Genomic DNA, 12079 nt, shown 5'->3' with positions numbered 1-12079 from the left:
TTTCTCTTGGCAGATCTGCAGAGTGCCAGGCACAGGGCTGAAAACAAAGCTAATGAAGAAGCAAGAAGCTCTGAGAAGAAGCAGAGGGCTTCCCTCAGGTAAGGGGAATGAACCCTGATTCCTGACAGGCACTGGGGACCTCTGAGGAAACCTCAACCATTGATTTCTTGCTTGATTATTTTATTTTTAAAAATTATTTTAAAATAGAAGAATTACAGGAGTTTTCATTGTGGATTTAAGAGCAGATTCCATAGCTGGATACTTATTTTAAAACAAAACAAACAAAAAAGAAAAAAAAAATCTTGATATTTTCTTCTTCTATGAGCTCTGTGGAGGATCTGAATTGTCTTTTTAGATGCCATCTGCAAATAAGTGAGGCAAATAGCACAGCTTTTTGACTAAAAGTATCCTAAAACCTTTTCATCTCCTTAGTGGCTGTCTCCTGCCTTTCTCTGCCCTCCTTCCAGCCCATTTTTTCACTCATCAACTCAAATAGTGCTGAGTTTTACATGGGCTAACTTGGTTACCAGCTCATAACCCAACCAGAGTGCTAACAGATCATCTTGGTGCATATTTGATATATTTCAGGATTTTATGTTTCATAACAGAAACTGCTCATAAGGAAGAGGAAAGTGTTTGCTGAACTGTTACAGTAATGACTTTGACTCATTAATTATGTTTGTTTCTTCAGCTGCAAATTTAAAAATAAAAAAAACCCAAGCTTTTGGCTTTCTTTAGATTTAGGGATATTTGTCTGGATACATAACAAATTTATCAGGAGAAGGAGCATTCAGTCTTATTAAAACTGACAAGAGAACAGTACCTCCCTTTTTTGGAAGGAGAAAAAATGCTAGTGAGTTATCCCAGTCAGCAAATCCCAGTACAATCAAATTTCAGATTAAAAGAAGAATAAAATTACTATTAATCTTGTGTCAGCAACTCTGCACAAAATCTGCTATGAACTGAAGAATGCTCCATAGTTTTACTTGCTGGCCTAGATGTGGTGTGCAGATTCTCTCTGCCCATTAGCAAAGTTCTGCCCTGTGTGAATTCGATAGACTGGTTTTGTTTGATAATCTAGTGCAAAAATCCCCTTTTAGTTTGAACTCCCCCTCTAATCCATCTTAAATTCCTGGCTCTGCAATTGTAGTGTTTTTATGTACAACAGGCACTTCCAATTAAATCCAGAGTCATGGAAGCATCAGATGTTGGGACAAAATGTTTGTCCTTCTCATTCCTTTGGTGAGAGGCTTCGTCGACAGAACAAATCTGTGTCTTGAGCTGAGTAGATCAGCATCAGACAATGATCAGCACCTGACAGTTTTTGTTGCATCCCACTAAATATAGGCAGGGTGAAGTGTGCTGTGCACATTGTGTGTGTTTCAGGGATGTTTGTGCAATCTGGCCAGGTTGACAACCCTCAGGAAAGCTGCTGAGGCTCAGATCAGAATCTCACAATATTAATGCAATTTCTTCCCCTTTGAAAGCAGCAATGAGAACTTGTGAGAAGTACACACATTTTACATGTTCATTCACTTAGGAAGGAATTCTAGGCAAGACATGATTAATATTCAAGATAAAGTGGATAGAAATGTTTTTATCCTGAAGGCTGGGAGAGAAATGGGTTGGATTTTTCATTTGCTGTAAGGTACAGGCAGGAATTTTCACCTGTAGGGCTAATATGGGTATCAAGATAAGTAGCTAGATTCTTGGCTAGATAGCCTGGTTCTCCCTGGCTGACTTGAACTTCGTGTTCTCAGTGAGTGAGGCTTTCAGGGGGTGTCCCTGCATCTTCTGCCCTGTGCTCTGTCACTGCTCTATTCCTCTTTCCTGCTATATTATTGTGTGCTTCATGCCATCAGGATGACACATCTGCATGGGAATTTTAGAAAGGACTTCCATACACACCACAAACTCTTCAGCAGATGCCATTTTTATTAAAACCAAAACCAAACCAAGCACAACCCCAGTAACAGCATTGTGCTTTTACACAGTCCGCGATGCATGGTTGATGCCTGCCCAAGTCTCCCCACGTGTTTGCAGGACAGCAGTGTGGGCCTGGATGCCAGACACTTCCCAGAGTGCTTGAAGTTCCCTTTGAGAGTGGAGCACATCTCTCACCAGTGTATAATTGCTTCGCTGTGTATTTGCCTGAATATTGTGGAACATCATCTTGCATGTAAACAAGTTATTAGATTGTAGGGCTGTGGCAGTACTGGCATCATTTTTCTTCTCTGTCTTGATGAGAGATTGAATTTATTACAGTAACAAAACAACAGGTTCCCTGTTAGCTTCATTTCCAACTGACAATGCTGTATACAGTGTTGCTTAATTGTGTTGGATCAAACTCAATGATGTTTTTTCTGGGTTAGCTGTGCATTGTCTTCAGCACATGTGTGCAAGTCCCAATGGTTTCTGTAGGTGATTCATGCCTGGCAGCTTAAGTTAGGCAAATTCTAGCCCCAGAGATCTTGTATGTTGACTTGCCAAATGTAACAACTGGCAAAGTTGTGTCTGAGGTAGGAAAGGTACTGAGTTGGTTAGGTATCTAAAAAGCAAAATATACAGATGTATATTTTATATTATATACAAAAATGTATATGGACATTCCCCTTTTTTTGGGGGGTACCCCATGTCACTTGTGGAGTTCAAAGCTGACTCAGAATCTTTAAACCTTACCTGCTTTCTAGGCAGACTCTCCTCCATTCAGGAGACTCTACCTCTATCAAAGTTGACCAAAAATGATCTTCCAGGTAGTTCAAGTCTTTTGTCTTTAGTCAAAGAAGCTGCAGACCTGTGTCTGACAGAGACACGAGGGGTCTCTGTTCTGTAATGTCCCTGAGCAGCAGAAGCTAGACCAGGAGGGCCATTTGTGCCAAAGCTCAGGGGGATCAGCAGCCTCTGCAAACCTGGAAATGTGTTAATAGACTAAAAGCAGAGTACTGGGCACCATACATTACAGACCCCACATTTAGCAGCTGCTGTAGGATACCAGGCCAAATTCTGATGTTAGGTTGACATCAGTGCACTTGCACAGAGAAATAGCAGAGCCAATCTCGTGGTCTTGGAAACTGAGCTGTCTGAATGACAAGCAGCAACTTAATCAAGAGTTTTGTGCTTATCCTTTCTGTTTGTTATGTTGAAAATATTGTTCGTATTTGCAGACTTCCCATTTAAATTGCTGAATTAAATTGTTTGGCATTATGGGCTACAATACTGTAAACTTCTGTCTGATATTTTTCAGCCTCATAAATGAATGGTATTTCAGATATTCATTCTCAGGAAATAGTTCTGCTATAAATAAAATTGCAAAGCTGAGCAGGAAAAGGAGTTGAGATTCTAAAGCCAGCATCTGATCTGACCTTATAAATTGTATTTTGGAAAGCAGCAGTTACCTCTGAATGTCCTACCAACACCTTCTCTTCCCAGGTTCTCTCTAGTTACTACACAGTTACTACACAGTGCTGATGCCTGTCTTTCTGAACACATGAATATTTATCTGGATTACCCCAGCACTTCCTCACAGCGGTGGGAATGGTCATGAATCAAACAGCAGATTTTCTTTGGCATGTCCAAATTGAAGAACAAGTTGAATTATTTGGCCCTAAGACAGAAAGTAATAAATGCTAGGAGTTATTTTGTTTGCTTTTGCACGTGTGATGCAATTTGAAAGTCTCCTTTGCTTTGCAACATGAGGGTTGATTTACATGAGGGGAAAGAAGAGTCAGTTTAGGCCTATCATCATAGCAAATCTGGTCATCCAGAATTTCAAGTGTTTGTTGTTTCTTTGTGAGCAGCTCCTGTCACTTCAAAGGGTCCGTTAGTTGTTGGTTTGCAGATAGTGACAAAAACTTTAAAGAAGTTCTGCTGAATTGTAATTTTGCTTCCTGCTGACAGATACCACCAGAGTGAGAACAATCCAGAGCAAAGTGGGTGCTATCGTCATTGTGTAGATGAGAACATTGAAAGGAGAAACCACTATTTGGATCTTGCAGGAATAGAAAACTACACATCAAAGTTTGGGCCAGGTAATTTATGTTGTAACCTCATAATCTCTTCTTTCTTCAGTTGCATGTTCCATATCAGGGACAGTGAATTGTGAAGCTGTGTGATTTGTCTGTAGTGACTCAGAAATAGGACTGTGAATACTGCCAGATAATTACTGGTGAAGCTGGTATCACAGCAGAGTGGCTAATGTGCTGTGAGGCTGCTTTGATGTGCTTGTTTGCGTAGCTAAACTTGGAGCTGAGCCTAGGAGAACAATCTTTACATCTAATTTATTAAGTTTAGGCTACGGGTAAGGCAAGGATTGACTTTTGGATGTTGGGGCTTGTTCCCAAGATGAGACCAGCACATATTTTATTCTCACTACTGACCCAAAAATAGAAGAATATGTGTTCATACCTGGAATTTTGGCTCTAGTCCCCAAATCAAAGAGATTTGGATTTCCTTCATTTCCCTGCCCTCTGCCAGGGTTTTACTATTCCCCTCACAGTTAATTTGATGACCTAGAGTTGGTAACATAAAGATTTTTATACACATACACACACACACATACGTTCAGTCTTCTCTAGATAGGTATTCATATTTGTGTATTATTTACTGGCCAGAATTATTAAATGTAATTAAACTAGACAGCTATAATTGCATTCACTTCCTTAGGAAAAATTTGTTCTGCCGATAATACTATCCCTGCCAACTGCATGCTACTAATTAAAACTTTGAAATACTAGATGACTAACTCAGCTTGTTATTTCCTAGGATCTCCTCCAGCAGCTCAAAAACATGACCCACCAGGCAGAATTGTGAATCAAACTAGATCCCGTTCTCATGAGCCTGAGACCTTCCATGCTCACCATAGGAAATCTCAAGTGGTGGATCCAAACCACATCAATCTGGCTGAAAGTTCATATGCCAAAATTGCAGAAATCCAGCAGAGGCTCCGGAACCAGGACTCAAACAAGCACTTTGTGAGGTCTCCCAAAGCCCAGAGCAAAAATGTGGCTCCTGTGCATCCTGGAAGGGCAGTTAGAAACAAACCTTTTCAAGGGGTGCCCTTGCCCATGGCTTCCCCAAGTGCACGCGTGGGCCAGAACCTCCCGTACCTTCCCTTGCAGTCCCAACAGATCCACAAGAAGCATAAGCAGAGGGCAAAGGAGAATCACCAAATGTGCAAAACCTTCCAGTCTCCGGGGACAGTTGTGGAAAAGGAACATGTGAGAGACCTACCCACAGTCATTTTGTATGAAGGGCAAGTGGGACAAATGATACAAAGACATGAGCACCACCACCATCACGAGCACCACCACCACTACCACCACTTCTACCAGACATAGAAGAGATCCCACCAACATCCTCCAAGAATCATCCCAAATGAAGGAAATGCATTCTTGTGATACCAGAACTAAGGCATTACTATGATCAATATTATCATTACTCCATTAATATTCAGCTAGCATATATTTTAGAGGTTATATGGGACTCTTGAAACTCACCCTATTTATATGTTGTGGAACAGCATAGCTTACTCAAACACCTTGTGGATTGTTTTTTTTTTGTTTGTTTTTTTTTTTTTAAGTGGCTTGTAGAACAGCAAACAGCCATAGCTTTTTGAGCTGTGATTTAATACAGGTCGTCAACGCACTTCTGTACAAGTACTACTTCCACTGTACTCGGAAAGATACTTCAAACACTCTTGCAGACATCTAGCTTTCCACTCTGCTGTATGTCGGCTGATCGCACACAAGCCTTTCATCAGGGGAGCAATGTTCGAAGGGTTGGACTCCAGAGATACTCAGATAATGGAAAATACAAACAGCTGCTACCTCTAGTATTATTCAGATTTTATTTTCTTTTTATTGATTGTAATGTGCTACAGGGGGGAATTCTAATATACTGTGTTCATGTAGCCTGTTTGTGTTCACATCCTTTCAAATCATCTTAATTACAAGGAAATATTAGCTAAACTTGTCAACAGGGCTACATTTGTATGGCTTACACTTTATTTTCTTGGAGATTCTTCATTGATACAAGTACAGTCTGTTATATACTGGGTAATATTTAAACATACTTCTTTTATTTTTGGTTTTTCTCTTGCTTATTCTCCACTCTGGGGTACCATTTGAAAAGAGGAGGATGTGAAATGGGGTTTTCCAAAGCATCACTAGACTTTAATGCTTGGGCCATAAGTATCATTCATGGGGGTTTGAGAAGGAGAGGGGTTGACTGGGGGGGTTTGTTTTGTTTAAATCCACAGTTCTTTGTTTTGAGAAAGAATTGAGGAAAATATACTTTCTCACTTTAAATGTTGGCAAATATATATAAAATATAAATATAAATATATATATATAAATATGCACACTCTCAGGTACATTTTGTTGTGTTTTAGAAATCTGTGGTTTGAATATTAACATTATATTTGTTTTTTTCCACAACAGTGACTTTTTAGAAACATATGCCATGGCATTTTCTTGGTGCCTCCAATTTGAATTTCCCAAGCACCTATAAATTTGTCCTTCTCCCATTAAAGAGACATGTATAAAAAAATATCATTCACAATCTTTCTGGATTCTTCTACTTTTTCCATATCAAAGGGCTTCCATTCCATGAGGGAGAATAAGACCACACTCAATTCAGGCCTTAATGGCTGCTGAGAAATTTGAAGGTCAAAAGACAATTGGAAAAGTTAAAAAAAAAAAAAAAAAAATAAGGAAAGGGTCAGTACATTGATGTTTTGCTTTCTGTGGAGCCCAGATTTAAAATAGATTCAGTTGGGTTTTGTACAGATCATCATTTGTGCAGGTAGAAAGTGACTGGAAAACACCTTCATTTCTTTTGGATCATTAAAGTAGAGAACTCCTACATAAAGACATAATTGTTCTATAAATGTATTTGCTTTTGGTTTTAATTATTTTTAATGTTGTGGTATTTTGTCAATAGTATATATTGTAAAATGTAACTATCCAACATTGTTATAAGCCCTTTATGATTGGGGTATTTTTTGTTTTCTGACTAGAGTTTTGATCAGTCCAAAGTGGGATATTACCTTACTGCTGACCAGTTTTAGAGGGATGTTGTCCTTTCTAAGAACACAGAGACATCACCTTGTAAAGAACAGTGGGAAGCCTTGCCTTCTTGTGGAATTGGAATAGAATCACTGCTTCATGGTAATTAGGTCCATCTCTTGTCTCCCTGGATCAGCAGATGTTTAGACTTATTGTCCCCTTTAAAAATCTGGTTTATTTTATTTTACTTTTTTTAGCTGTCAACAGTGTGTTCTGTAAAATCTAACAAAATGTTTTTAAAATGTGTTTGATCTGTGTGACAACTATACTGTTCTGTTTATTTTAAAATTCCTAAAGTCCAAAAATATTTATATGCAGAATTTTCTGTGTTGAAAATATGAAAAGGCCACAAATTTGGTTAGTTACCACTGAGTTGTTCTAGTCTAAGCCTTTTTTGCTGCTTGTGTATCATTCTTTTTCAATGTATATATAATTATGGACTGCAAAAAAAAAAAGGCATTTATATGTCTAGTAGAAGGAATAAGCTTATTTATATTATAGTGTTAAAAGAAGTCTGATGTATTCAAGTGACTTTCATTATACCGCATGCAAACACACAGTGTACATTCCATCTAAGAAGGGATGCCATGCTATTTGTTTTGAAGAAGTAATTAAAGCTGTTCTCTTTTCAGTAGAGCATGCCAGAAAGACTGACAGGTGGAAATTGTTCTTAGTCAATTTTTCTTAAATGCAGATTGTTGCTGACAACCAGAAAACATTCTGGAAAACTCGAGTGCTTTCAGAATTGTGGGGCTTTCTAAGAAGGGGCAGCAAAGGGGTAAAACTGCTCCTTCACCCAAAGATATTTTGCTGGAAAACAGCAGCACTACCAAAATCCCATCTGACTGAGAAGTGTGCAGTGCTGGCTGTGCCAAGTGAGCTCTGACATGGAACACGACTGGCCATTTGTTACAGCCTGGCATTGATTTTGTTTGGTTTATTATATTTAGACATTCAAAAGACAAATTCTGCCTTGTTCGGAGTCTGTGAAGCACAAACTCATTTTAATAACATAGCATCCCTCTACGAAAACTTTATACCAGCCATCTATGAATATACAATATCTAAATAGTGTGTTGCAGTTGTGTTATGTGCATTATAAGTGTGAATAACACGTAGCAGTTTCTTTTCACAGAACCTTACATTTTCCTATCTTTTAAGTATGTTTGTTTTTTAGTATTTTGTACAGTAAATATAAATTGTTTTGACTAAATGTTTTATTTATTTAACAACAAAAACTGTGTCAAGAGAACCCCCTGTTAATTAAAGTTTTACTAGTTCAGAAAGTATATTTCTTTCTTCTTGTTGTGGATTTCAGGGGCCTATTGCAATTGCTGTCAGTGCTTGCAGATCCCACTGATGAAAGAGCTTGCATTAACATTTTTGGGAACAGGATCAGGAAATTACGTATGGACTGGGTATGCTTTGGTCTAATATTTAAAATATCAAGTTTCAAAGTTAAATGTCTTGTCCCCTGCTGTTGGACCTGTGTTGAGTAACTGGTATTTCATCTTGCTATTAATTCTGAAAGCTTTTCCTTAAAAAAAAAAAATATTGTTTTAAGCTTTTCAAAACCATAGCTGAATCAAAATTTGAAATAGTTTAGTTTCTGGTTAAACAAAACATTTATTTCCAGAGAAAAAATATCAGAGTTGAGTATATTGTTAATATTGAAAATAAAATGGAGTGACATTAAGTAAGTTCAGATGAAAACTCCAGACTTTTCACTTCCTTCTTCTGTTTTTACAGAAGGCAGTTCAGCAAAATGAAGTCAATCCTGAAGTTTGCACTATTTGCTGAAAAAATTCAATTGAAAAATTTTGCTCATCTCTACCAGCTGCAGTTCTGGGGAGTACGGTGTTTTGAAAAGGATTGCTAAGCTCTTCTCACAACTTCATGACCACAATGCAAATTAACCTAAGCTAAGGCTGTGAAGTAAAATCTCTATCCCAGTGAAATCTCTGGCAAGACTGCCAGGTTCCTGCTTGCTGCAGGGTGCCTATAAATTCATTCCAGGAAGGTGGGTTTGAAGTCTACATAATGTGCAGCCAGGAACTTCAATATTTATTTTTTCTGCATCTTACTGCTGATGGGTTTTCTAATAGTAAATGGAAGTTTTGCTGTAAGAGATCAAACTGGTAAATTAATTAAGATTAGCAGCAAATACTCTTTACACTGTTGTCATTGGAGGACCTGAGGGCTTCCAAATGTCTTTGAAACAGCCACATGCCACTTAGTCATTGTCAGAAATGGAGACCCCATCTCTGCCCTTGGATGGTGAGATTCTCCTGGCATAGTGGCAGACAGCCCCAAATATATGACCAAATGTATGACCTCTGTTACGGTCTTTCTACTGCAGTCACCGTGAGCATAGAACAGCAGTGTTTAGCTGGAGAAGTACTTTAAAGTGTGTGTGTGTTGTGTACATGTGTATATATATATATTATGTGTGTGTGAGGGTGTCCTCTGGCAGAAGTGAGTGGATGGAACAGAATGGGTTCTGACAGAGGTGTTTTTTCCTAAAGGGACGAGCACTGTGTGTGCTCTGTGGTCCATGAGCACACGGCTCTGATGAGTGCATACTGTTCTCCCTGTGTCATCGTGTACCTCAATTACTAAATGACAGATTTCATTTCTATTCCAATTAACAGGAAAGTTGGGCCCCTTTGGGCCTAGATTATACTTGAGAAAAATTCATCATGCTAGAAAATTTGCAAAAACATTCTCCATGATTTTTGCCTGGAGTACAGGCAAGAATGTTCATGTTTGGAAACATGTCAGCTAATCAAGTCGCACCTTTAATTACCTTGATGCAATTCATCAAGATCTGAAAATACATTTTCAAACATGATTTATTCATGGCTTTGCTGGGAACTAAGTCTTATTCAGCATCCTATTAATTGTCAGACTTCTTTGGTTTTGGCTTTTGGTTTTTTTTTAACATACCAGCAGAAACATGTTTGAAAATCCATGAACTAAAAATTGAACCTAATGTGTTTTCTAAATAGCTTCTGGAAGAAGATTTCTTTCCTAACGCACTTAACAGCAAAACCAGCCTCTATTTATGACATAATAATGTATTTTTTTTTGCATTTTTGAACAGATGTTGATTTGATTTGATTTGGGTCTTTTTTTTGATTTATATTTTTTTTTTTTTTATTCTGTGCACATTTAAACTGTGCTTAAAATGGTCTAAAAGGAACAGATAGAGAAAAACTATATTGAATTTATTCAATATACATTGAAATGCATCTTATTTGAAGCTTGGATTATAGTTATTAAATGATGGGATTTTCAATGATGCTTTAATTTACTTTCATATTTCTGCATAATTCAATCTTAAATTAACTAAAATTATAGGAGTCACACGGATGAAGTCTTCTAATTTCTTTGTTTTAAACTAGCAGGATTTCAGGACTATTCAGGCAGATTACTGGGAGAGTTAGAGCTGTGAAGAAAGACTGGCAAGGGAAAGATGGAAAGATTTGAGAAGTGTGGGGATGGCACAGGACTGTCCAACAGAGGGGCTGGGGGAGACACACCAGAGGCAGGAAAATGCTGTATGGAGAACTTTTTATTCATATTACTTTTATGAATCTCTTCTACAGTTTTTGCTCATAAAACAGCAACAGTAGTTTGTAGAATGCTTTTGACTGGGAAAACTTGAATGACTTTCTCTAAAAGATGAATCTCCAGTGTGCAGGGGAGGCACGAGGCAGGAAAGTTGCAGATAATCACTGGAGCTATGGCAGAATAAGGAAGGATCCCTGTTTTCCTGAGTCCCTGTCCAAGGTGAGGGAAATGTTTGTGGAAGCAGATGTTTCTACAGATGTTTTGAATATTCCTTAGAACACATTTTGAATAGTGCCATCAGTTCTTTTTCTCTTTGATTACAAACACACAAAAGTTAGTCAAATTTTTACCCAGAGTTTCAGTATCTGTCCTGATTTTTCTAAACACTAAGCACCATCTCTGTGAAATCTACTCACACAAAGGATAATCTTTATACCACAAGGAATGGCAGACTGGGCCTGTTGGTTGTCATTAACAGGCTGGCGTTCTGGGGTCTGAGAGTCTAAAGTTCCAGAGGTTTTTTTAAGAAAGTTGAAGACATCATGTTAATGTTCATAAATTTGGGGATAGGCAAACATTAACAATAACAGGCATACTGGTAGTGATGGGTGTTGTGCTTTCTGGTTTTTGGGACATGTCTGTGAGGTGGGATGTGTGTGTTCCTTTGAGTGCCTAGTCCATAAGTCCAAAGCTGCCTCTATTTACTGCCAGCTAAGGGATGTATGTACTGCTTTGGTGTTGTATTTTGTGGATGAAGATATGGGGTTCAGATCCTTCGGGTGCTGAGTGCTTATTCTTGCATTTAATCCTTCCCATTCTGTTCTATTCACAAAGTATAGCATGCTGAGGCTTTGTGAATTTTCTAATAAAACACCTAACAAAATGGGCCAAATTTGTTTTCAGCTTCATAAATGGAAGCAGAAGAGCCCCATGCATGTGTTGGAATTTGGACCTTACAAATGCAGTTTGCTATGATTCATTATTTTTTCTTGTACTAATTTCAGATATTTGATAAGCTCTTTTTATGGTTTACAAGTTTTAAAAGACAAATAAAACTTTGTAGATTAAAGCATCGGTTTGGAGGTTGTGTTTTGTCTGCTCTCTGATGATCTGTGAATAGCCTTTTTTCTGTGGGCTTCAGCTTAAACCTGCACAGTGACTTTGGAGTGGGTGTTTATAGTTCTTTGCTTGCTTGTTCACAGAGTAAGGCTGTTGATAGATGAATAAAGTGCCACTTGAGGTTGTTAACAACCATGACTGGTAATGCTAGTTCAGCTAAGATAAACAGTGAAATGCTGCAGCAATTAGCATTAAGGTCTCACTTGGCCAGTGCTGATTTTCAAAGCCATAGATACGGTGCTCTGTAGATACCCACAGATACCCAGGGCTGGGTATCTGGAGCTGTTCTCATCCCATGGCTGGGAGGTCTGGAGCTGTTCTCA

General features: G+C 38.3%; 1 protein-coding gene across 2 annotated transcripts in view; it reads left to right on the top strand.

The window, feature by feature from the left end:
• NKD1 (NKD inhibitor of Wnt signaling pathway 1) overlaps positions 1-10184 on the top strand; it is a 110030-nt gene extending 99846 nt beyond the window's left edge. For both annotated transcript variants that reach the window (XM_005526366.3, XM_088062396.1), the window contains exons 9-11: positions 14-98; positions 3898-4028; positions 4762-10184. In XM_005526366.3, coding sequence (XP_005526423.1) covers positions 14-98; positions 3898-4028; positions 4762-5336 — 791 coding nt within the window. In that variant the 3' untranslated portion in view covers positions 5337-10184. The remainder of the gene's footprint in view (positions 1-13; positions 99-3897; positions 4029-4761) is intronic.
• Positions 10185-12079: the final 1895 nt, after the last annotated feature.

The sequence above is a fragment of the Pseudopodoces humilis genome, chromosome 14 (genome assembly GCF_049639895.1).
Source record: "Pseudopodoces humilis isolate 2021_Gansu_Grassland_sample_001 chromosome 14, ASM4963989v1, whole genome shotgun sequence".
Lineage (NCBI taxonomy): Eukaryota > Metazoa > Chordata > Aves > Passeriformes > Paridae > Pseudopodoces > Pseudopodoces humilis.
The sequence above is the reverse complement of the archived record's forward strand: the minus strand, read 5'-3'. Positions and strand labels throughout refer to the sequence as shown.